The sequence below is a fragment of the Chelon labrosus genome (genome assembly GCF_963514085.1).
Source record: "Chelon labrosus genome assembly, chromosome: 13".
Lineage (NCBI taxonomy): Eukaryota > Metazoa > Chordata > Actinopteri > Mugiliformes > Mugilidae > Chelon > Chelon labrosus.
In genome coordinates this window covers 11,398,141-11,424,972 of record NC_140346.1, presented here as the reverse complement: position 1 = coordinate 11,424,972, position 26,832 = coordinate 11,398,141, and the positions used below count along the sequence as shown (strand labels likewise).

Genomic DNA, 26,832 nt, shown 5'->3' with positions numbered 1-26,832 from the left:
TTCATGAGTCCTTTGCACTGGAAAAAAACCAAAAACATATACACAGACATATAAAATGGCAGTTTTATCATATCTGGTTAAGTTTGCGGTCCTACGTGGCCCTCTGATAGTGTCGATGAGAAGTTGTGGCCCCCTCCATCATATAAGGACAAACCATAAATGATATAGGTGGTTGAAGGACTATTATTAGTGTCTTACTCAGACAAGAGCTCTTTTATTTCCTTTTCTCTGTCCATGTCTGAGCCTGTAGCTACACTCTCTCTGGTGAATCCACTGCAGAACTTGAGATTAGACAGAATAGCTCTTATAGCTCCTGTAGTATAGATACTATTGGGATTGTCACTTTAAGAGCAAACTGTGTACCTACTAAACTTTTCTACGGTGAATACTCTGAATGCTGGATTTTATTTATTACCTTGTATCATGTACTCCTGTTTGTCTTATATGAACTGTACTGTATGATACTTGTATGCTCTATCTGGAGAATCTACTTCTAAAATGTCTATATTTGATACTTGTCTTGTAGTCTTGTAGACTTGATGATATTATCACTACACAAAGTTTACTCACTTCAGAAATTGTCTACGTTGGACATAGAAATGAGGTAAAAGGCTGTTTGCACTACCAAATCAAACACTCCATGCTGGGTAAAGGGCACTGGTGTGTTCACTGTAATGCGTATGCATCCCATAATAATCGCTGACAATAATAAATGTTCTCAGTAGTGTCAAAGTATCTCTGATAGTAACACTGTTTATCACAATGAGGATAATTAGCTTTAAAACATTTGTATGTCATTAGAAGCTGATAGTGTCCCATGACGGTTAAGACAATGCTGAACAGGTTTTGTAATTCCTGACACTTTGTTTGCCCCTTTTTAGTGAATGCATCACATAGATCGGTACTTTACAAACCGAATGAAGCTGTCAGTGGAAGAATCCACATCATAAATGACTTAAAATCACTTTTATAGTTAATGATAAATTCTTTGTACTTTTAATCTTGATTGAATACATTTCCTAAACATTTGATTTTAAATGTTATCAGTTTAACACACTACATACGCTGCTTGAAACCTGTAAATGATTTCCTTTTGTGTGGAGCTGAAGCGGGGGTGGGGGTCTGTATCCTCAGCCATTGAGTAGAGAATAATTGCATTCAGTCATGGGTCATCCTGGGATACAGATGTGGACATGGACTCTGTGTGTCTTCTTCAGCTGGGTGTGTGTGGGTCAAGCAGTGGCTGGACCGTAAGTATCTAAAGGAAATAACAGAATTACTTTCTGTTTATGTGAGACATTTGTACTGATGCATAAGTACAGGTAAACATTTCTTCCATTTCAGATGTAGTAAGATATGTTAATCTGTCTGTGTCTGTAGGCAGTATATGGTGGCCATTCCTGCTGTTCTTGAAGCTGGAGAAGAGATCAAATTCTGTGCGAGTCTCCTGCAACCCAACGAGACTCTGGCTATGACTGTCACTTTGATGTCCAAAGAGCAGAACACAACAATGTTCACCAAGACATCCAGTAAAGAGTTTCACATCTGCTCTCAGTTTAAGGTCAGCTCCCTACATGGGTTTTGATTAATTTACTTATTTCCAAAAATCACAACATGGGCGGCCCAGTGGAGTGGTGGATAGCACTGCTGCCTCACAGCAAGAAGGTCCCGGCTTCAAATCCATGGGCGGACAGTGTCTGTGTGGATTCTCTCTGGGTACTCTGGCTTCAACCCACCATCCAAAGACATGCTCATTAGGTTAATTGTTGATTCTAAATTGGTCGTAGGTGTGCATCTGAGTGTGAATGGTTGTCTGTCTCTCTGTGTTAGCCTTGTGATAGACTGGTGACCTGTCCTGGGTGTACGACCCCTATCGCCCCTTGACAGCTGGGTTAGGCTCCAGTAAGCGGTTACAGAAGAAGAAGGAATATATCATTGATCATAACCACCTGTAAATATGACTCATTGAGTGTTCCTAGAAATGAAGCAGCAGGTCTTGTTCCACATGGTCCATCATAACTTTACAGTAACCCACAAAGTACAAAACAAACACAGGTTCATAAGAGGAGCTTGGGTGTTTTTACACCCCTAGCCTTGGGTGTATACAAGGCTTTAGAAATACATAGCTCCAAAGGGGTTACTCATTTTAACACGCCTTTCAACATTTTTTACAAACTGATGTGAATCACAAGCCTTTTAATGTTTCTTGAACATTTAGAAACATTGAATGTTAGCTGGCTAACTAGCAAGCTGGTTAATTCCTTCTACTGAACCTAACTAGTCGACAACATGATGGAAGGCAACTGTTTGACAGAGCACAAAAGAAAACAGGCGCTATTTGTCTGATCACATCTGGGGATGAATGAATGTATGAATGAATGGTACTAAAGTTCAAAGAGCGCATAAAATTGCTAAAAATATGTGTGTAGACTTCAGTGTTGGGACATGATTGTAGTTTCTCCAATACGCTCAGAAAAGGAAGACTGAAGGAGAGCTATTCAATTGTAGTCTGCGACTTCACTGCTAGATGCCTCAAAATCATACACACTGGACTTTGAAGCTGGAGAACATTACTGGATTTTACAACAATAAAACCAAATGATTTATACACATCATATGTTCATAATTATTCTTTGTAATAATGACTTTCTTGTCCACTGTCTATAAAATGTCTTTCTTCACAGGCTCCTTTAGTGCAAAATAAAGAGGTGCAGAAGTTTGAAGTGGAGGTACGAGGTGAAACATTTCACTCAAGAGAAGTCAGGAAAGTCATGATCAAAGTCTATAAACCAATGACATTTGTCCAAACGGATAAGCCAATCTACCTCCCTGGACAAACAGGTAACATTGAGCTGATGATCTATGGTTCTGTAAACACAAGAGTATAACCTCTCAGTACAGAGATTGATTTCCACTGCTACAAACAAAGATGTTTGCAGAAGGAAGCAGTAGAAAATGTATTCTCAAAATGTTATTTCTTACAGTATAAATGGGCTTTCTCAATACTTTAAAATAAACCAGGCTATTTACTGTTAGATAAAAACTTATTGGCAGGATTCACATTTACTTACTCTGTACATGGAAAAAGTCTAGTACATTTATTTTTATCAAAATGTAAAATCACGTGCTACAACATGTTCAGCCACATGTCCTCATACCGTTTCTGGCTCGGTTTGGTGTAGCTGGTGGCCAGCAAAGATTGTGGCTTTTGTAGACAATTGGAAACCTGGATATGATTAGGAGAGAAGGCATCCACCCCACTCAAGACAGTGTTTATTAGACATCTAAAAGCATGACAATCCAGCATTGAGACCAGAAGGAGAGATGGTAATCTTCTCCACAAGCACAGGAATTAACCCTAAACCTAAACATGTGTAGATATGACTCATTCGAAAGATTCACTCTCCTCTTCTAAAACCCAAGCTGGAAGTCACAAAATGTAAAAACATGTTTTTTGTAGTTTTTAGGTGAATTATTCTCATTCATCTAACAGGAGGAGGAAAACTATAAGTAGGATTAAGGAACACAAGAGTAAGACAGGGTTCTCAGAGACGACATCATCCAGGTCAGAAGACATCATGCAGATTGACCTACAGACCCCGGATGATAGCACTAGTGTACGATAACAAAATATTGGTGAAATGAACGAGTTTCACGGCAGATAATGCGTTATTTAGAGGTTGCGTTTCGGTGCCACAGTCACTCCCACTATATGGATATACGCTGATCTAATTATCTCCCGAAGGAATACAAATTACACAAAAGTTATATGGGTGAGTAAACGATCGTATTTTATGCCAGAAATAAGGTCCAGTTTGTAAAAAACAGTAATTCCCCTTTAACACTACTGTACATGAGATGTAAAATCTTTCTGAATTTATTTCAAAGTTCATTTTAGAGTCGTCTCACTGGACACCAAATTCCGACCTACTAACCAGGTGGTGAGTGTTTGAACAGCCTTTTCTTACTTTTAGATTATGTTAAAGCAGTATTAGTCATTTCTATGACAATAGTGCTGCTTATGATAAGTGAAGTGTGATACACACACCAGCTAGTGGAACTGAATGGACATAATGTCCATAATCTAACAGTTCTTCAATTATACAACTAGTGGCTCTTTTGTCAAACCACTGGGGAGTTAAAACTTCGTAACTTTGTTTTTCATTCTATTTTATTTATTTTTTGCAGTACAATACCATCGCTCTCGTGGTAAGAAAGACTCAATTTATTTTATAAATGCATTAAATGTAGGAAATAAAGCAGCATGCATATATACAGCAATCAGGCATAACATTATGACCACTGACAGGTGAAGTGATTAACACTGATTATCTCTTCATCACGACTCCTGTTAGTGGGTGGGATATAATGGGCAGTAAGTGAATGTTTTGTCCTCAAACTTGATGTTTCAGAAGCATGGAAAATGGGCAAGCGTAAGGATTTGAGCGAGTTTGACAAAGGATAAATTGTAATGGCTATGATAAAGATGCAGCTCCTCTTGTGGGTTGTTCCTGGCCTGCAGGGTTCAGTATCTATCAAAAGTGGTCCAAGAAAGGAACAGAGGTGAACCAGGGGCAGGGTCATGGGCCAAGGCTCATTGATGCATGTGGGATGACACTGTGAAAGCTCAGCAGCTTGTGTTGATGATGGCTGGGATGTATGAACATCTATTGTAGGGTGCACATTTAAACACACGATCCGAACTTCAAGTTTCACGTTTTATTTACAAAAAACTGGTTTGTGGATGGCACAGTGGTGTGGTGGGTAGCACTGATTCATCACAGCAAGAAAGTTCCCGGTTTGAATCCGTGGGCAGACTGGGCCCTTCTGTGTTGAGTTTGCATGTTCTCCCTGCGTCTGTGTGGGTTCTGTCCAGGTACTCCGGCTTCCTCACACTGTTCAAAAACATTCTCAGTAGGTTAATTGGTTCTAAATTGGCCATAGGTGTGTCTGTCTCTATGTGTTAGCTCTGCGATAGACAGGTGACCTGTCCAGGGTGTACTCCGCCCTCTTGCCCGATGACAGCTGGGACAGGCTCCAGCCCCCTCCAGTGACCCTTCACAGGACGAGCGGTTGCAGAAGATGAATGAATGAATGAATGAATGAATGGATGAATGGTTTGTGGATGATTTTCCAGAAAGGATAAATAAGCATTACAACCATAAATATTTTTTTGAAGAATAACAAATAAGTCTACTTTCTTAATCCACTTACTTCATTTATGGATCCACTTTATAGTAATCCCGTTTTAACTGGTTATGCACACAGCAATCTAACAAAGAACAAAAATGTTATCATTGGAATTCATACTTAAACACAAAATGCACAAACAAGCATGTGAAGTCTTTTTTCTTTTGGAGGGAAAAGGGTCTCAAGGCCTTTTGGGAGGCCTTATATATGTATATATATAGGTTATGGAGGAGTGGTAAAGCAATGACATGACAAGATGCAGACAGGAAGTAACTTGGGATTTAAAAGGGACCAAAGACTGACCTGTGTGGTCCCATCCAACAGACGATCTGCTTGAGCTCAAATTGCTGAAGAATGTTGCGCCAGTGTTCTAAGGGCACCAAATATTGGGGTTTGGCTATCATAAATAATGATTATCAGAAATAATTATTTATTATTAAATAACTGAAACTAAAATTACTAGATCACCTCCGGGCACCACCCTTCTGAGAAGGGAAGGAAGAAGGTGGCCTGGTCTGATTAATTGTGTTTTCTTTTACACTGGGTTCGTGTACCTGGGTAACACGTGCCACCAGAATGAATGGGAAGAAGGCAAGCTGGCGAAGGCAGAATGATGCTTTGGGCAATGTTATGCCGGGAAACCTTGGGTCCTGTCATCCATGTGGATGCATGTACCACCTACCTCAGCATTGCTGCACACCATGTACACCCTTTGAATGGAAACAGTATTCCCTGCTGGCTGTGCCCTTTTTCAGCAGGATAATGTGCCCTGCCATGAAGCAAAAATGGTTCAGAAATGGTTTGAGGAGCACAACGAGTTTGAGTTGTTGACTTGGCCTCCAAATTCCCCAGATCTCAATCCAATCGAGCATCTGTTTGTTGTGCTGGATAAACCAGTCCGATCCATGGAGGCCCCCACCAGCTTATAGGACTTAAAGAGTCTGCTGCTAATATCTTGATGCCAGACACTCAGAGGTCTAGAGAAGTCCATGCCTCAACGGTTCAGAGCTGTTTCAGCAGCAAATCGAGGACCAACACAATATTAAGAAGGTGGTCATAATGTTATGCCTGATCGGTGTATAGGTGTGTGCGTGTGTGTGTCCTAAATGCATGTTCCTTCCATTTATTCCTCTTAATAGGATCCTAACAACAACAGAATTAGACAGTGGCTGAATGAAACATCCAATGGTAAAATACTGCAGCTTTCTTACTCCTTGAACTCTGAAGCCAAAGAGGGACAGTACCAAGTTACTGTGTCAGTGGGTGAAGATAAAATAAATCACTTTTTCAAGGTTGAAAAGTATGGTAAGTTAGGGCTATTTTTGAAATTCCAATTTTGTTCTTTTGTAATGAAGTTTTAATGCTAACAAAACAAAAGTAAATGCTAACATTCATATTTTGTCCCCAGTTTTGCCCAAATTTGATGTGACAATAAATGTGACCGAAGAAGTAAGCATTGGGCAGGAAGAAATTGATACTGAAATATGTGCAAAGTAAGTAAACATCTTTCTTGACAAAGGACAAATTGCACTCTCAAATTCTGAATTTTGTTCTTGTTTTAATTTTATTAGGTACACTTATGGACAGCCTGTGCCAGGAAGTGTTACAGTTGAGGTGTGCCGACCTCTTCACAAGTATAACTATGTATATATTGACAGACGAAACAAGATAACTGCCCCATGCCACACAGAGACAAAACAGGTACAGTTCTTTCGGCTAGACCACAAGCCCTTGCCGGATGCATATACTTATACATATACATATACAGTATAGTAATATGCTTCTACGCACTAAGCTGATCATTTAGCATAATCTATTCTCACTGAGTGCATTTAATGTATTGTACAACAGAGTGGCGGGCCGTGCAAACACCTCTTAAATCGATCGTTATGACGCTAGTGCTATAGAAACCGTCAACATCATACGGGCACGCAGTAATACAGGACGTTGCATCGTAGACCGTTATATCATATAGTGAGATGAATGCCATTTCTAAAGCAAGAAACTCACTTAGAACAATTCAGAAAACACCACATACATCAAATCCAGCAGAAGCATCAATGTCGACCCAATAAAATGGCAAAAATATTTATAAAAGGTGCAAATATAAGTCATTTTACTCACCAGAACTTAAGAAATAATTTAGAGTTCTCTTCTGAACTTGTCAGCCAAGGGTAGTGCTCATAGTTGCTGATCTGAAAGTGGTGGTCACACCCTTTTCCTGGCTGTGTCAGGCTAGCTAGCTTCGGCCTTTCCTTACAGTATCAGGCTTTACGCAGAAAGTCCGCAGTGATAATGGCATTCTGCAAGATCTGTAACCAAATCGATAGGCTCTCCTCCTTCTGCCATCGTGGGTTCAAAAAATAGCGCTCAAAACGTTAACAATTTGGTTGAGGAGCTCGCAACAGATGAAAATGAACCGCTGGCTTGGTTAAACGTAGCGGCTCTCTGACCTCCCAATCAAAGGATGCAAAAATGCTGACGCTACCGTAGGCCACAGAGAAGGCCTAAGTATACAAACTTGAAATGAGATTGGTTAAAGGAACAGCATCATTACAATGTATTTCAAGCCTCAGCCGCCAGGTCAGAGGAAATGTGGATGCCCAGGAACTTAATGCTTTCCACACACGCCACCGCCTCACCACGTATGTAGAGAGGAGCTTGTTCAGTCTTTGTAATCCACTCTGTAATCCACTATGACCTCCTTGGTTTTGCTGATGTTCAGCATAAGATTATTCCTGGAGCACCGCTGTGTCAGATTCTGGACCTCTCCTCTGTAGTGGGTCTCAACATTGTTGGTTATGAGACCCACCACAGTGGTGTCATCCACAAACTTCACAACCATGTTTGTGGGGTGCGTGGCAGGGCTGTGTTGTGGATCAGTGAGGCAGGTGTGGACTCCCCTATCCTCACCACCTGGGGCCTGTTGGTGAGGAAATCCCTGATCCAGGAGCAGAGCAATGCTGCGAAACCCGGGTCGTGGAACTTCAGGGCCAACATGTCCTGGAGAACAGTGTTGAAGGCTGAACTGAAGTCCACAAATAGCATCCTAACATAGGTGTTAGGATGTTGCAGGTGCGTCAGGGCCGTGTGAAGTGCTCGCGAGATAGCATCCTCCTTAGAGCTGTTCTCCCAGGCGAACTGCAGGCTGTCCAGGCCAGTAGGGATGGCGTCTTTGATGTGCTTTAGGAGGATCATTTCAAAGCACTTCATGACAACTGCGGTCAGACCGACAGGGCAGTAATCGTTGGGGCAGTTGGTCAGCACATGATTTCAGGGTCCGACCTGACACCTTATCTGGACCTGCAGCCTTGCATAGGCTATTAGGAATAGTCGAATTAGGGTCCCAGCATGTCTTTGCAACATGGACAAATCTCCACTTTGACTTCATGGACTGAATTTTTGACCAGCATTTTAGTACTTCTCTATGCTTAGCTTTTGTTTATTCTACAACAACAGCATAAAAATGCTGAAAGGTTCTTAACCGTCAAACTGTATGCCATAGCAACTAAATGTTGCGACTTTCAATCCGTTTAAAGTCACTGGAGAGGTGGAGAGTAGGTCCTGTATATTTGTGTGACTTGCTGATGCTCAGGAAGCACGCTGAGTCCAGGTAAGTTTCACAGTATTTAATAAGAAACATAAATAACTGCTTTCCGATTACACGCCACATATGATGGAGAACGTGTACACTGTTTGCCTATACGTATTCGAAAAAACAATCAAACAGAACAAAAGGCGGTCAACAAAAATTACGGCTACCTAAACTCGCCTCTCTCCTTCCCCAGTGAAGGTGATTCAGCTTCTCTTATCACCTACGTTGTGATCTACGGTGCCCACGTGACCCACACCCCACATATCACCGTGGCAACTAGACCCAAACAAATCAAAACCCCAAATAATCCTCCGCAAACAATGTGTGGCTCCTACAATGGTTGCTATAGTGTGCAGATGATTAAATAATGCATTTAATAATAAGGCCCCGGGATAGGCAGTCATCTTATCCAGTGACAGCTGGGGTATGCCAAAGCCCCCCCCGCGACCCTTCACGGGACAGGCGGCTACACAAGGTGAATGAATAATAATAAATAAAATTTTTATTTTATCTACAAAGCAATAGGAGTTAACGACTTCGGACTAGCCGGGAGAAAAAACAAACAAACAAACAAAAGGTATATCTTCAAAGCCTTTTCCGTGTATGGCAGCTAAATGTCTAATAACTTTAGACAATGAAATTAACCAGCAAGATGTTTATTTGCAGCCTCCTTCTCTCTGTTACCGCAGGACGTTTGGTGAAGTTGTTAATTGACAGTCACTGAGAGGATTTGGACTGTTCCTCTGCTAGCGTTAGTGGATGCTTTTTCAGATGAGTGTGTAATGCAGTAGAACATTTGTTGTATTTCAGGACTGACTTACATATTTTGCATGTCATGGTAGAATGGGCTTCATCTTTAGTGAATTATTTCCACATACTTGATGAACTTCGACTCCCTGCTTAAAGCGTCATGGCACAGCAGTAAAGTTGACTGCTCGGTACAACCTCTACGAAGCAACTAAACACCACTTATAAAGAAAATAATATTAGTCTTGTTCGATTTATGAATCTTAATCAACTTCATTATAAGAGACTTCGGAAACAAAATGAAGGGAGCTGCCAACTGCAGAAAAGTGAGAAAACCTAGCATATTAAATGGAAGAAGAAGACGGCAAAAGCTGTGCTGAGGTAAAGACAGAAAACGAGGCCTTTTGGCATCTTGGTACGATCTCTTTCTGAGCTGTGTTTGGGGCAGAGGACAGATTTGCAATTGTTATCAGTGTAAATCTGCAGCAGAGGCGCAATTATCTAAGAATTTTGGAGAAATTCAAAATGGACCACAAGTCATTGAGGTTGGGTCGAAACCAGTTGTTTTCAAATTTGGTCTGAAATTGACAACTTAGTTTCATCCACTGCTTTGAATATACTATCTACTGTAGCTGATGTGTGCTTGTGTCAGCTCTAAATGAGAAAACTGCAAGTTGTGAGGATGCTTTGGTGTTCCAGCCTTTCGCTAGCAACCGAGTTTGCGCTAAATGGGTTGGTGTGTGTTGCAGCCTGGTTATAGTTATAATTTTAAACTTTAACTATGTTGCAAAATACACCACCCCAATTAGCTTTTCTATGTTAATCTTCTACATTCATGTTTTAGGCTGTTTCTTCTCTTTTCATTCTATTGTGCTTTAAAGGCAGACAAGACAGGCTGTACCATTTTTACCTTCAAGATGTCAACTTTTATCAAAATAGACGCAAGGGAAGTACAACAGCATCTAGAGGTCATTGCCCAAGTGGAAGAGGAGGGGACAGGCAAGTCTGTTTTTTTATTGTTGCTGCTTTTTTATTCCACAAAGTAATACAGCATTGACAATGTTGTAACATGGAGGTGTTTTCTCTTCAGATATTTCACACTCACAAAAAAAGAGTATAAGATTTTCATATGTTCTTGGAAAGCTGTCTTTCATTGACACACCCAAGATTTACACCCAAGGTTCAAATGTGGAAGGAAAAGTAAGTGTACAATGTTTTATATTATAATTCTGTGTTGGGTAATACCCAGGTCAGGTCAAACCATGTCCATTCTTGGTAATATATTGTGATTTCAACAGGTTAAAGCAGTTCACTACAATAATACACCCATTCCTGATGTGCCAGTGTACCTGTTTACGGGTGAATGGTGGTCGTCACGTTTGCTGCAGAAACTCACAACTGACAGCGAAGGTGTCGCCACATTCTCATTAAGCACAGACGGCTTCAGTGGTGATATTGAACTTCATGTAAGTAAAAAGAGTCAGTCACACCACAACAGGTAAATGCTGAAGTTTTCAGTATCACATTGGCCTTGTCTGTACAGCCTGAGCTAATTTTCCAAAGTTTTCTTCTACATCAACCACCATGGACTCATTAATATTGTCTCTATTCTACAATTTAGATAAGTAAAACACCAACACTGAAGTACCCTGGATACACAGAACCTTTCTACGAATCTGGACTTCACACACTGTCGCTGTCCCAACCCTCCTCTCCTCATACTAAAACTGTCAGCTCCCTGGAGGTGAAGAAGAAGAGTAAACCACTTCCATGTGACACAGAAGTGGACATCTCCATCCAATACACTGTAGTGGGAGAAGGTCGGGGCTCTATGGATGTGATGTATCTGGTGAGTTATTTATTGTCTTTTGACTAGTTCTCCCTTCTATTCAGAGAAAATGAACAGTGGATAGTTAATTTATTGTCACTTGACAAAACTGTTTGGGCAGACCAACCTGTTTTTTTGATCAACTTTATTTTGACTGAGCTACCATATTTATGTCTTATTGGCTTAACTCCATTTGGTTTTTCTCCATTAACAATAAGAGGATTTTCTCGTTTTTTGTCTCATTTTCTCTCAAACTCTCCAGGTCTTGTCCAGAGGAGCTATTTTGACACAAGGTGTTAAACAGGTTCAAGTGAGAGCTGAATCAGGTGTGTAAAGTCTGACTTTAATCTAGAGTTTAGTGAATTACATAGTTTGATCAGAGTTATTGATTTGGAGAATCACATGTGAATGAGGGTTGATGAAAGAAAACAGATATGTATTAGTTGGTTTGTTGTTGCAGTGAATGAGGGCGAGGTGTCCTTTAAGCTCAGAGTGTCTCCAGAGATGGCACCAGAAGTCCAGGTTGTGGCGTACTCTGTTCTCCCCAGTGAAAACGTGATCGCCCACAGTGCTGACTTCTCTATTGAGAAATGCTTCAGTCATAAGGTCAGTGAAAGAAGAAATGTAATCTGTGTGCAGTCTTTCTCCTTACACTTCCTTATATGTTGAAGGTAAAGAGGTCAAAGGTCGAAGAGGCTTTTATTGTCCTTTCAAACATCAGTAGCAGGTGCAGTACATAGTGAGATGAGAGGTCGTTCCTCCAGGACCATGGAGCAGCATGAAGACAAAGGACTAAGTACAATACAAGGGGGACAGCATAAAGTGCGCATGTGCAAGCAAGATAATACAAAACAGTGACAACAGTACAAGATTGAGAGACAGTGCAAACAATACAATACAGTGCAAAACACGTGGGAGACAATGCACGTTTATTGTGTATGCTCAGAAAGATCACAAGTTCTGTTCCCATAATGCTAAAATCTAGTTGGTGTGACATGTGTGTCAGGTGTCGTTGGAGTTCTCACCATCTTCAGCTGTCCCAGGAGAGGAAACCACCATGCAGATAAGAGCCCAGCCAGACTCTCTGTGTGGTGTGAGCGCCATTGACCAGAGTGTCCTCATCAAAGAGCCAGGAAAGATTCTGGATGCAGACAAGGTAACTGCTGCTTTATATTCTAATACACATACTATATATCTAATATTATATATCCTAACCCAGATGTCACCTTTCTTTCCTCCTACTATTTGCTATAAATTTCTCATCAAGGTTTTAAGATGCCTTAAAAATTCTTTTCCCAGTCATCAGATATTCACTGAGCAAAAGCAAATCGCAATTTTTATCTTTTAACCATATTTGTATTTTCAGATATTTGACTTGCTGCCTGTCAAAAAAGCATCTAAAGTACCAGAAGAAATTCAAGATCCTAAAGAATGTTTAAAATACGATGCCCATTCAGTCTTTGAGGTACTTCTCACACATTTCAACCACAAGCTAAATACCATCACTAAATATAATCACTTTTCTGCACCTGTATTTAACATGTTGGTGGCATTATTGGATTATCTAGAATGTTGGACTTAAGATGGCAACAAACATGTTAACCCGAGTGCCTCCATGCCTCGAGGTCATACAAGTTCTCTCCACTGAGTCGGTAGGTGGGTATTTTTTCTATTTGACAAAGGGAACATGAAACTACCAAAATTAAAACCGTGTCTGTGTTATTGTTGTTCTCTGATTCTGATTAAATCCTTTCTGGTTTCTTTTCAGGTTTTTATTTAGAATATTTCGATTTTACAGATGAGGAATCATCAGGCGAGGGAGGTTTCGCGTCCTCCCCTACTGCTCCTCCACCAGTGAAGACAGTCCGCACGTTTTTCCCTGAGACTTGGATATGGAACCTTGTTGAATTTGGGTGAGTGTCTGTTACAAAGTGATTTCATGGTCATGTTTGAGAACGAACTGTATTAGTGGAATGAATGGCATGAAAATAATAAAGTCATTCTACCACTGAGACTCTGAGAGTTTTAAGCATGGAACTCTCTTCAAATGTTTCTTCTATGAGATAAGGTTTTTGTCACAACTATGCCATCTATTCATATGAGAAAAAATGCCTGTATTTCTCGAGCAAGTAGGAATTCATTTACACTGGATATTTTTCTGTCACACAAGCTATACGTTTGCACACATTTTTTTCTTCGACTAGTCCAAGTCCTAACCCTAACCCTGACAGAATGTGTTTGTGTGTTTCTTCTGATCCAGAGAGTCTGGAAGAAAGGACGTGTCCCTCACTGTCCCAGACACCATCACCACCTGGGAGACCGAGACTTTCTGTTTGTCCCCTCAGGGTTTTGGTTTGGCTCCTCGTAAAAAGCTCACCGTCTTCCAGCCCTTCTTCCTTGAGCTCTCCCTGCCTTACTCCATCGTCCGAGGAGAGCAGTTTGAACTGAAGGCAACTGTCTTCAACTACCTGACCAGCTGCATCATGGTATTGATTTTGCACAAACTGTAGTGTTGTGCAGAAAGGTGGACCTTAGTTTACCTGCAGCATAGTGTAACCAAGTACTGCTTTAGATTCAGTTATTTTATTTGCAGGATGTTTTCCTGTTTCTTAAATAGTCTGTCAATTGGATTCATTTTACCAGAGTTGGTTCTTATTTGTTTTGTTACATAATGTTTATTCCCCGTTGGAGAAGCAAAATAGGTCTCACTACCTTAAAGTCATAAAATATTGTCTATCTGTATCTTCTATCTTTAACAGATCACTGTGACTCCTGCACTCTCATTGGATTACACCCTCACTCCTCTCTCTGGTAACCTGTACACATCCTGTTTGTGTGGCAGTGAGCGTAAGACTCTCAGCTGGACCATGATCCCCTCAGCCTTAGGTAAAAATCAAACCTTTATATAGACTGTTGTTATATATTATAAGTTATAGGTTATACCATAACCCAAATGAGAAATTTCAAATTAGTTTCTGTGCAAGATCAAGCAACTCAATGCTCCATCCAAGAACATGTACTTTGTGCATTGCATATATTAGAACTAGTTGTAATTATCCTTTTTTTAATTCATTTATTTTCAAACAGGCTGTTATTCATGCTAATACAATCTTGTAAATGTGTCTCTCAACTCTTCACACTGACCTTCACTTCATGTCAGGCAGTTATGTTTAAGTGGATTTCATACGGTGCTATTTTGATCTTTTTAGGGGTTGTGAATGTGACTGTGACTGCAGAGGCACTAGTATCCCACGCCTCATGTGACAATGAGATTGTCACTGTGCCAGAGAGAGGTCGCATTGATGTGGTCACAAAGTCTCTTATAATAAAGGTGGGTTCCGTCAAAACAAGATTTTGACTCTAAAAGGTTGTAATAATAATTTCTGTGTATAATTCTTTACTGATAAAACTGAGAATTAAAATATTTATAAACATTGTTTCTCTTGTTATTTTCAGGCTGAGGGAACTGAGATGACAAAGACATACAACTGGCTACTTTGTCCAAAAGGTTTGTATAGTTTACACCTGTCAAAGCCTGTCTAACATCTGAGAGACAAATACTAGAAAATAGGAAGAGTCCAACCTCATATTTCTCTCTGTAATGTGGTTGTTTTTCTCTGTACACAGGAGACGCTTTGACAGAAGCGACAGAGATTCAACTCCCTGAGAATGTGATTGATGGATCTGCCCGTGGTTCAGTCTCAGTCCTGGGTAAACTAAATTTATTTGAACTCAACTGAGTTGTTTTTGTGATGGAAATTGTGAGCTATTTAATTCAACATGAATTCAGATGGGTTCTCTAAAGCTGAGTATTTGTTTAATTTTTTATGTCCAATCGAAGTTTTAAAATTTTCTGGCCTCCAGGGGCATAACACATAATGTAGATTTTAGGAGGATTCACCACCTGGAAACATGGTACAACTTCTCTTCACTATCCCTTTTTGGAGAGAGACAATGATATCATTGTTCTTCAATCACTCAGATAACTGAATTTTACAATAAACTGTTTTCTTCTTGCAAGTAACCAGTTTGTAAACTGTGAAACAAGGAAAAAGTCCCTCACAAACTAATTCTGCTAAGTGAAACACACAAAGTATATTTACCTGGGATTTAGGGATGTTTCTGGGCTGTTGACTGAGGCCAGTGTGTGTGTAACAGTGATATTCTATAATGTTTTTTATCATCTGTTATATACTGGTCAGGTGTACGTATTGCTTCTTATTTATGTTATTATGGATTTATATGGAGATGTAAGTCTGTGAGTTTGTTTCTACAGAGCGCGGTGCCAAGCTACATATGCACCAACATGGTCCCACAACAGTAATAATCCATATAAATTGGCCCCTGCAGTATATTAAAAGCAAATGAACCAACACAGAAATGTTTAAGATTGTCACAATGTAATAAGAACAAGACTACACACACAAAAAGCATGTGGTTTCGCTGCATTAACACTTTTGGTGCTAACACCGCTCCCTCTCTTCATTCACTCTTCATATGGAAGAGGGGGCAGTGAAATTTGTGTTTACATACAGAAAACAATTAATTATGTCTATATATATAGATATAAAAAAACAACAACGTCCCTCTCACCCTCTTGGGGTGGTATCTGTGTCATCCTCAAGCTCGGGTCCTTCACCAGAAGCCTGGGAGTTTGAGGGTTCTGCGCAGTATCTTAGGTGTTCCTAGGACTGTACTCTTCTGGACTGAGGCTTCTGATGTTGTTCCTGGGATCTGTTGGAGTCACTCCCCCAGTTTGGGGGTCACTGCCCCGAGTGCTCCTACTACCATGGGGACCACGCTCGCCTTGACTTTCCACATCTGTTCCAGCTGTTCTTTCAACCCTTGGTACTTTTCATCCTTTCTGTGTTCCTTCTTTCTGATGTTGGCATCAGCTGGTTTCACCACATCTATCACCACCGTCTTCTTCTGCTTTTTGTCTACCACCACTATGTCCGGTTGGGTAGCCAGGAGCTGTTTGTCAGTCTGGAAGCTGAAGTCCCACAGAACCTTGGCCTTGTTGTTGTCAGCCACCTTCTGAGGTGCGACCCATTGGGATTTGGGTACTTCTATTCCATACTGGGTACAGATGTTCCTGTAAACTATTCCAGCCACTTGGTTGTGCCTCTCCATGTACGCTGACCCGGCTAGCATCTTACACCCTGCTACTATGTGCTGGACTGTCTCAGGGCCATCTTTGCATAGTCTGCACCTTGGGGCTGATCTACTCTTGTGATGTTGGCCTCTGTGGCTCTTGTACCTAGGGCCTGTTCTTGTGCTGCCATGATTAGTGCCTCTGTGTTGTCTCTAAGTCCAGCCTTTTCCAGCCATTGGTAGGTCTTCTCGATATCAGCCACTTCTTCAACTTGTCCTTCCAGGTTGTCTGCTCCTCTTCCTCTGCACTCATCAGGTTTGTGTTGCCTGAGACATTCACTTAGCAGTTCATCCTTTGTGACCATTTTCTGATGTACTCTTGGATTTTTGATGTTTCATCCTGGATCGTGGCCTTGATGCTCACTAGTCCTTGGTCTCCCACTTTCTGCTTAGTGTACAGTCTCAGGGTGCTGGATTTGGGGTGAAACCCTCCATGCATGGTGAGGAGCTTTCTTGTCTTGATATCTGTGGCTTCTATCTCTTCCTTTGGCCAGCTTATGATCCCAGCCGGGTATCTGATGACTGGTAGTGCGTACATGTTGATGGTTTGGATCTTGTTCTTGCCATTCAGCTGACTTTTCAGGACTTGCCTTACTCTCCTGCAACGTCGTTGCATGGATCCCTAACTAGATTATTGCAAGCGATCATAAAGGAGTCCATGCCGTGGCGAAGTCGTCCCTGAGCGGGATGCAGAGGCATAAGCGGGTTGGACACGGCCTGAAAGGAGGCAAAGTGTCTGCGGAGGAATCCTTTGGCTGACAAGTGAATGAGAGTCAGACAGGTCGGAAGCAACCAAATTTGGTGGGCAGTCTTCCACAGATGCCATTGCCTCAGTCTGCCACTATAGGGAGTTCTGCCAACTGATTAGGAAATAGGACTCAAATATTGACACGTCACCAGTAGCCCCATATAGACCATATTGCACGAAAGTTGGTGGGCTTGTAAGGAGTCATCCACAGATTATTATTTTGAAATATCAAGCAGTTTACTGTGGTGGTTTGTGAGATATAAACATGTAGTCATTGTAGTGCCCCCTACAGCCTGAGATGATTGTACGCAAACATATTATAATGAAGGTTGTTAAGTTTCATAAGGATTGGGTGAATACTTCAAAAGTTATAGGCCTTAACGTCATATGAAATGTTTCTGTGTCACCTGTAGCGCCCCTTGTGGACGTAATGTCACGCAACTTGATAGGCGTCTACACAATATTTTACAGATTGTGTATGCCAAATTTCATGAAGTTAGCTATTGCAGTTTTTGAGTTATTGAAATATTGCTTTTGTAGCGCCCCATAGAGACCAAGGGCCACAAAAGTTGGGGTGCTTGTACAGAATCATATTATTATCAGCGATATGAAGCTTGATTAAGTTTGGGTATATACTTCACAAAATATTAGTTTTGGAGTTGTACTGTGCCACGCCATAAAAATTAGTTATCCATTAACTTTGTAATCAATGACTCTGCTAAAGTTCTTTTGAAAACTTTTCATTATCTTTGTCCATAAATGATACATGCCAAGTTTGGTGAGAATTGGATGAACGGGCTAGGAGGAGTCCATTGCAACCAAGGCTGTGTAAGCAATCAGAGGGAGAAAGAATTTTGTTTCTAGGGGACACAGTTCTCGAGATATGAGCCAAAACGTAAATTGGCTTATTATAGCCCCACCTACCTGCAGGCATGTGTATTCTGCCTACAACTCATTGCATGGTCCCAGGAGAAGAAGGAGAAGAAGGAGAAGATGAAGGAGAAGAAGAAGAAGAAGAAGAAGAAGAATCGCAGCAAAATCAGTAGGGATCTGCAATGTCGTTGCATGGACACCTAATAAATTTCAAAGTTGTTTCTCTTTCAAAACACAATGAAAGACTGTATGAAATAATGTACAAAAACACAGCTTGTTCAACAGTTACATACAACCTGTATCTCAGTGAATTTCTTTGAACGCATTCATTTAGTTGATCCATTCAAAAGTGAAGTTGGGTTGGGTTAGTTCTGCCCTTCAGAATTAGTGATTCAGTTTATTTGTGCAGGTGACATCCTTGGGAGGGCCCTGAAGAACCTGGATGGACTGCTACAGATGCCATATGGATGTGGAGAGCAGAACATGGCACTACTGGCTCCCAACATCTACATCCTCCAGTACCTGAATGACACAGAGCAGCTGACGACAGCTATCAAAGAAAAGGCCACCTACTTCCTCATCAGTGGTGAGTTTTGTAAAGCAGCTGAGAGAAAGTCCAGTGGTGATTGCACACAATACCAACTCTGTTACTCTAAGCAGAAAAGATCTGTAGCTCAATGACTTCACAATGCTCATAATTTCAATTAGAGGCTAGAGATGAGGGGCACTCTGGTGCCCTCTGGGTTAGGATGATTCCTGGTTTGTTTGGTATGGGACTTTTGTTGCGCATCGGTTTGACGACATGAACAAATGAATTTAGAACATAAACGTAGCAGAAACACTATCAAATCTGAACATTTGTGCCCTAATTTTTCTTATATTCATTAATTACTGTTTCTCTTGTTATGCAGGCTATCAGAGACAGCTAAACTACAAAGACAATGAAGGTGCATACAGCACATTTGGAAGAGGAGTCGGGAACACTTGGTGAGAACATCACTGATCAATCATCCACAGGATGTTGGTGATGATGTGATTACACTGTGATCTCTAAAACTAGTATTTTAGTGAAATGTGATTTAAAGTGACAGTTTGAACATTTCAGTGTTGGTTGGATTGGTGACGCCTGTATTTATTAGTAGTTTAATATCACAGGGCACTGATTTCTGGGGGGCAGCAAAACCAGTGTGACTATTTTAATGTGTTTTAATAAGTCAGGCAATAATTGTCATTTTTGTTGTGAGCAGCTGGACACAGTGAAAGGAGTGATCTGTTGTCAAAAAATAAAAGTTGATGAACAGCTGTAAGTGCTGAGTTTACTGACAAAAATCAGTGTCATTGGTGACTACTTCAAACTTAAAGTCAACTTGTGTGTTTCTAGTACGATGCTTTTAAAGTGAAGCTGCAGCTGTAGGAAACGTTCAGTTTTCATGAGCAGAAATCTCTGAACCCATCGGCTATTGTCTGATGATGATTTAGCATTCTGCATTCATATAGACATTTATATCTGCTTATAAAGTTACATAAGTAGTAACATAATACTGCACTCTTTCAGTAAATAAAGTATGTAAATAATAAAGTATATAAAAACTACTGCAAGACTTTCATCAGTGAATCATCAGTCACCATTCAGTCATTCGGTGATAGACAGTGATATTGGTCACTCACGCCCTTAATATGACCAATAACAGAGCGCCCAAATACTGAATGAGTGTTTGACAGCGTGTCACAGATTTCTTCAAAGACAGGGACAGACAGGGAGCCATATCATTCAGGCGTTTTTAAAAGGTGGGGGGACTGATTACCACTCCCCCAGGTTAAGCCTTTTTGCAGTAACCAAGCCAAACACACATGCTTGCTGCAACAGTGGAGGGAGAGTCAGCATTTGATCAGAGCATCCTAATATCACTAAGAGACTGGCAGGGGTTAGCTGTGTGTTATGTATCATGCAGTAAAGTTGGAAGATATCCTCCAAAAAATACTCAAGTTTGGAACAGGTGGAGGTGCAAGTGCTTTGGGTTTCAGATGTTCTCCAATAGCACACAAATATATTCACTTGTACTGGTAAACTGACTTAACTTACTAACTTAACTGTAATCCGTCTTACTTTCTAACTTTGCTTTGCCCTCCTTTAGGCTGACTGCCTTTGTCCTGAGATCTTTTGCCAAAGCTCAGTCTTTCATCTACATTGATCCAGCAATCCTGAAACAGTCTAAGACATGGCTCGAGCTTAAGCAACAGAAAAATGGTTGTTTCAGAAAATCAGGAAACCTTTTCAATAACGCAATGAAGGTAACCTGATAGTTCCTTTACAGTTTGTACAGTAGAAAAATGTTGATTTTCATAGTATTTATATCAGCGGCCCTCTGTAGGACTCAAATATAAACTTTTTTGACAAAACAAATTGAATAATAGGACACTACTACCACTGGCTATATGCATGTAAACAGTACTCAAAGTAACTTTTATGTTTTCAGGTTGCAGAGTGCTCTCCAGTGATGATAAAGTCTGTATGATGCTTTCTCTCTACAGGGTGGTGTGTCTGATGAAGTGACTCTCAGTGCGTACGTCACTGCTGCCTTTTTGGAAATGAATATGTCTGCAAATGTGAGTAGACTCAATTTAACAATTTATTATTTCCATTTCCTTTTAATCTGCTTATTTTGTTTCATTCTATTCTCCTGGATGTGGTTTCTTTTTCAAACATCTATTCAATGGTGACGTTGCTAAACGTATTACTCCTTTGTTTAAAAAGTAAGTGGGGACTGATGGGAAGTCTGAGGTTTAAATAGGAACTCCTCCTGAAAAAACTTGCTTGTTATGCTAATAACCAGAAACTGGTGCAGCTAATTTCCATTAACAGTTGACATTTGTCTTGCAACAACTTCACCTTTGTGAACTTGATACTCCGCCACAAAGAAGGTGTGGCAAATACTGAGCACACGCCTGTCAACTTACATGGTTCTGTTACACATACGCACGGCCATAGGATCATAACTGATTTGATGAATTGCAATTCAGATGATGAATCCAGGAAGACTAAAATTGACCTAGGTAACTAGCGGACACTTTGTACCAGTGATGTTGTTGCAGAGAATGAAGGCCGCAACTTTGTTTACTAAATAAAATCAGTGCTGCTCTGAAGTGACGTTCTATAATGTGTTAAAGGATCCTGTGGTGAGCAAGAGCCTGTCGTGCCTGAAGAAGTCCATCATTAACCTTAGCAACACCTACGCTACAGCTCTGATGGCGTACGTCTTCACCCTGGCTGGAGACATGGAGACCCGTGCTCACCTTCTGCAGCACCTGGACAGGGTTGCAGTAAGACAAGGTGAGTCCTCCTCCTCAGGGAAATCATTCAGCCTTCATTACTGTGAGTGTAACGTTCATTGTGTCTGTTTTTAGGGGGTTTTCTCTACTGGTCCCAGACAGCAACAGAAACTTCAGCCTCTCTTTCTGTGGAGATCAGCTCCTATGTGCTGATGGCCAAACTGAGTGCCTCCCCTACAGCTGAAGACCTGGGCTACACCTCCAGCATCGTCAGGTGGCTGGCGGGGCAGCAGAACTATTACGGAGGCTTCTCCTCCACACAGGTACTGCAGAGATTCAAACATCACGTTAATTGATATATCGGTGCCAAGCTGAGGCCTAGTATACTAGCTTTTCGTTTTATGGCTGTCTAATGTAAAGCATTTATTTACTATCAAGAAGGCAGCATTTCCATAAAATAGATCAAATTGATTTTATGTGTTTCACAAAGTTGCAAACACAGGGGGTGGGGGTATTTTTCATAGCAATGAGTAATAGATACATGCTGTAAATACTGCTTCGTATATTAATTTATTACATTTGAATGTGTTTACAGTATTGATACTAGTGTCTGTTGTATGTTGAAGGACACAGTGGTGGCTCTTCAGGCTCTGGCTCTCTACTCCTCTCTGGTGTTCAGTCCTGAGCATTCAAGTGCAGTAACAGTCCAGGGTCCCAGTGACCAGCTGACATTTGACGTGAATCCGGACAACAAACTGCTCTACCAGGAGAAGATGCTGCGGGACGTGAGAGGAAAGTACAGCGTGGAGGTGAAGGGCACTGCATGTGCTGCAGTACAGGTCAGTGACTTCAGTGTATCATGTAAAAAAGTCCCAAGGATGAAGTCTGACTATTTAAATTATTATTTAAAAAAAAATCTTGGTATGAATTAAATTTCCTGCATTTTATTTTACATTTATATGTTTTTTACAGACAATGAAAAGTGTAGGTGCAAGACTTTTAACTATGATTTCTTCTAATTAGTTGTGTCGTGTGTGTTATGTGGTGACCAAAGTTAGTTCTCTAAACCAGTGGTTTTCAAAGTGGGGGCCGCCAGGGGGCGCTAGGGGGGCCTCAGACAATTGGAGGGAAGATAAGAAAAAAATATTAGAAAAATTAAAAAAATATAATCAAATTATTTTTAACCATTATTATAAAATATAATCTAATTATTTATTAGTCATTATTATAAAATAGAATCTAATTCTTTTTTAAATCATTATCATAAAACATCCATCCATCCATCTTCTATACCCGTTTAGTCCTGTTAAGGGTCACGGGGGTCTGCTGGAGCCTATCCCAGCTGTCATCGGGCGAGAGGCAGGGGTACACCCTGGACAGGTTGCCAGTCTATCGCAGGGCCACACACAGAGACAGACAACCATTCACACTCATGGACAATTTAGAGTCACCAATTAACCTAATGAGCATGTCTTTGGAAGGTGGGAGGAAGCCGGAGTACCCGGAGAGAACCCACGCAGACACAGGGAGAACATGCAAACTCCACACAGAAAGGCCAGCCGGCCCATGGATTCGAACCGGTGACCTTCTCGCTGTGAGGCATCAGTGCTAACCACCTCGCCACTGTGCCGCCCCATTATCATAAAACATAATTATTAATAATATATCATATCTAAATGTTATTTGCCATGCTAATCTTTCTGATTCCCTGCCAGTCAAAACATCGTTCATGACCTCATAATCTGTGTAGACCTGGCGGTGGCACCATTTGTCAAGCTGCTTTGCCCCTCAAGCTAGCATGTAGCTAGCACAAAATGGACAGGTTTTTGACAAGAAATAGACCAAAGGAACAGACCAACAGCTCTGTCGTGGAGGACACTGGTGCAAAAACAACCCCTAAGAACTCCTGGCCAACTAAAATCAGAAAATATGAGGCAGCACTTATGCTAAACAAATGTAATAGTTATTGAATAGTGAATAAAAGGAAGAAAAAACATTATAAAAAAATGACGTTTCTTTACATATTTTGTAGCATTGTCTGTAGGTTTGCAAAGGGGGTCCCCGGCCAGAAGCTAATGCTGTTTGGGGGGCCTTGGCATGGAAAAGTTTGGGAACCCCTGCTCTAAACCACTGACATTGTTTTCTTCCTGACCAAAAGAAACTCTCGACCCTCATGTTCACTATCATGAATATTGAGCCTTCTTTGGTTTCCTGTTTCTCAGCTTTCTCTTCACTACAACATCCCAACTCCTGCTGATGTCACCACTCTCAGTGTAGAGGTGAAACCAGAGGTCAACTGTACCAGCACAGCTCAAAGACCAAAACTCACACTGAAACTCAAGTCCCTGTAAGTAATCAAGAAGCAGGTTACAGATATGACAGAGGAGTGTTGCATCTGCTAGTGTGTAGCAAGTGTTAGTGAAAGGACCATAGATTGTAAAAACCAGTCCATGGGATGGACACATGAGAATTGTGGCTGTTACGACTACAAAATAAAAAGCATCTATGCCTAAGTAACAACACACTGGATTGTTCAACTACAGATATACTGGAAAGGAGAGCAGTTCAAACATGGTGATCCTGGATATCAAAATGCTCTCTGGGTTTGTCCCTGACCCAGAATCTCTGAAGAGTGTAAGTTAATTACAGGACTTCCACTTGAATAAAAATGATGTTATATCATTATATAATATATTTGTTGTTGCTGAATGATCCAACTGCAAGTCGCCCTCACAGCTCAAAGGTGCTACGATGGTGGATCGTGTTGAACAAAAGGAAGATCATGTACTGGTTTATTTCCAAGAGGTGAGAAGAATCCACAGTGTGAAATGCTAGATGAGGCTTTACTGAAATTGTTACTGATTATGTCGTCCTTTTTTGTGTTGTCTTCAGTTACAGAAGGACGTGCCCGTTACCCACAGCTTAGAGCTCATACAGGAGCTTCCAGTGGAGAAACTGAAGGCAGCTGTGGTCAAGATTTACGACTACTACCAGCCAAGTAAAACCCTAACAACCTTTAGAAACAGCACAGCACTGACAAACGTTTATGCTGAGTAGATCTCCACCAAGTGTACAAAAAGAATTGTGGATTTAAAGGGGAACTATTGTTTTTTACAAACTCGACCTTTTTATTTCTGGCATAAAATACGATCGTTTACTCACCCATATAACTTTTGTGTCATTTGCACTCGTTCAGGAGATAATTAGATCAACGTATATCCATGTAGTGGGAGTGACGGGGCACCGAGACGCAGCCTCTAAATAACTCATTATCTGCCATGAAACTTGTTAATTTCACCAATATTTTGTTATGATACGCTAGTGCTATTCCACGCTGAGTCCGGAGTTACCTGTTATCATCAGGAGATTGTAGATTGACCTACAGACCCCGGATGATGTCTTCTGACCTGGATGCTGTCACTGCGTGCACCCGCAACAGTCGGCTTGTTTACCTGTAATTTGCTACTGCTGTGGTTCGTCCACAACCTCAGATTTGGAAAAATATTCAGCCATGTTGCAAAAAACTAGCAGATAATGCGTTATTTAGAGGCTGTGTTGCGGTGCCCCAGTCACTCCCACTATATGGGCGGCTGTGGCTCAGTAGGTAGAGCGGGTTGTCCACGAACCAGAGGGTTAGCGGTTCGATCCCCGAAATGTGCCACATGCCAAAGTGTCCTTGAGCAAGACACTGAACCCCCAGTTGCTCCCAGTGCGTGGCACTGGTGTGTGAATGTGTGTGTGCTTGTGTGAGCGAATGGGTAGATGTGTCTATGACTGTAAAGCGCTTTGAGTACCAATAGGTAGAAAAGCGCTATATAAAAGCAAGGCCATTTACCATATGGATATACGCTGATCTAATTATCTCCTGAACGAGTGCAAATGACTCAAAAGTTATATGGGTGAGTAAACGATCGTATTTTATGCCAGAAATAAGGTCCAGGTTGTAAAAAAACAGTAATTACCCTTTAAATGTGATGGATATGAAAAAAGATTCACTACTGATTTTTTTTTTTTTTTTTTTTTTTTCCCCCCAGGTGACCAGGCTGAAACAGAATATGTCTACCTGTGTGCTACAGGTAACAACTGTATGAACATACAAGAACATAATGTGGCTAACAAAATTCATTTGATGTTTTTTTACCCAAATGAGGATTAAGATATCTGTGTAAAAAGGAAACATTTTCATAAAATCAGCCAATATTCCAATCGATTATTAGACTTACATTAAAATTAAGCCGACATATACTGTAATGTATTCCATAAATCATGAGTAAGTTATTCATTTTATTCTTTCTTTTGCAGCTTGAAGAGACGTCTTCACTGAATCTAGTAGAATGTGCACAATCTCATCTTATGAACAGTATCTCATACACATATTACCTTTCTCCATGTATTTTTGTTTAAACATATACCAACAGTTTAACATGTACAGTGGGTACAAACAGTGTGAAAAAAAACAACCTATGGAATACGACTGAAAAGCAATCAGACACATTTATTTGAAGACAGAGAGAAACAAATCGTCAAGGAGGCCGTCAGAAGGTCAGAAATAATATTAAAGGAGCTGTAGCTCTTTCTGGTGAGTACTAGTTGTTTCCCACGTGGGACAACTATCTTTTAATTCTTCATTTGTCTGTGAAGCTGGGTTGGAAGATGCTAATTCATTCTGATGAAAAACACTATGCCTAAACCTACTGAAACTTTACAAAAACACAAATCCACACCCCCAAAACCATGTGGGAAAATGTTGACTGACACAAGTAAGATCAAACATTTTACCGCAGATTATAAAAAGTATGTTTAGCCCAAAAGCAACTCAGCATGTCAACAAAACAACATCATATCTGCTGTGAAATCTGTCAGACACAGCATCGTATTTAGAGCTGGAACTGGGGCTTTAGTGATGGTGGAAGGAAGTGTGAATGGTTCCAAGTAATGTTTTAGCACATAACCTTCTGGTGAAAATAAACCTTCACCTTTCGGACGACAATGATCCAAAATGGCTTCAGCAATGAAAGACTAATGTGTGGATATGTATTTTCTATAATCTTATAGAAAATGTGCTAGGAGAATCAAGAGGACAGATCTGGAACACTTTTGCAAAAAAAAGAGAGGAAAAATATTCCCAAGTCTAGGTGTGCAAAGATGATAGACACTTATGGAAAAAAATAAAAAATAAATAAAAAATGGGGGAGCTGTAATCGTATCAAATGATGCAAAAAAAAAAAAAACTTCAGCCATTCATTATGAGGAGTAATGTGGTAATGAAGTTTAGGGAGAAAGTGTGGAAATTCTCTAAAATGCAATCCATATTAATAACGGAACGTATATATAACAGTTTACAACAATATATCATATCTCTACCATATCTCATTTCCACTGTTGTTCTGTATCAAGTTATGTATCAAACTTCAATTCTTTGTTGTA

The 26,832-nt window shown here is 40.6% G+C and overlaps 1 protein-coding gene across 1 annotated transcript; it reads left to right on the top strand.

Moving 5' to 3' along the window:
* Positions 1-1,060: 1,060 nt before the first annotated feature.
* On the top strand, positions 1,061-24,626 carry LOC311497799 (alpha-2-macroglobulin-like). Its single transcript, XM_084558165.1, has 32 exons — positions 1,061-1,250; positions 1,381-1,561; positions 2,685-2,841; positions 3,889-3,941; positions 4,189-4,209; positions 6,330-6,495; positions 6,599-6,683; positions 6,762-6,957; positions 7,916-8,203; positions 10,414-10,531; positions 10,623-10,732; positions 10,831-10,998; positions 11,154-11,381; positions 11,623-11,686; positions 11,821-11,966; positions 12,367-12,581; positions 13,621-13,846; positions 14,120-14,246; positions 14,570-14,691; positions 14,817-14,868; positions 14,988-15,071; positions 18,545-18,721; positions 19,047-19,122; positions 20,271-20,427; positions 20,668-20,742; positions 21,304-21,466; positions 21,541-21,728; positions 22,032-22,244; positions 23,628-23,752; positions 23,949-24,039; positions 24,142-24,210; positions 24,298-24,626. Exons 1-32 carry the CDS (start codon positions 1,165-1,167, stop codon positions 24,460-24,462), a joined length of 4,392 nt encoding a protein of 1,463 aa, XP_084414291.1. The 5' UTR covers positions 1,061-1,164; the 3' UTR covers positions 24,463-24,626.
* Positions 24,627-26,832: the final 2,206 nt, after the last annotated feature.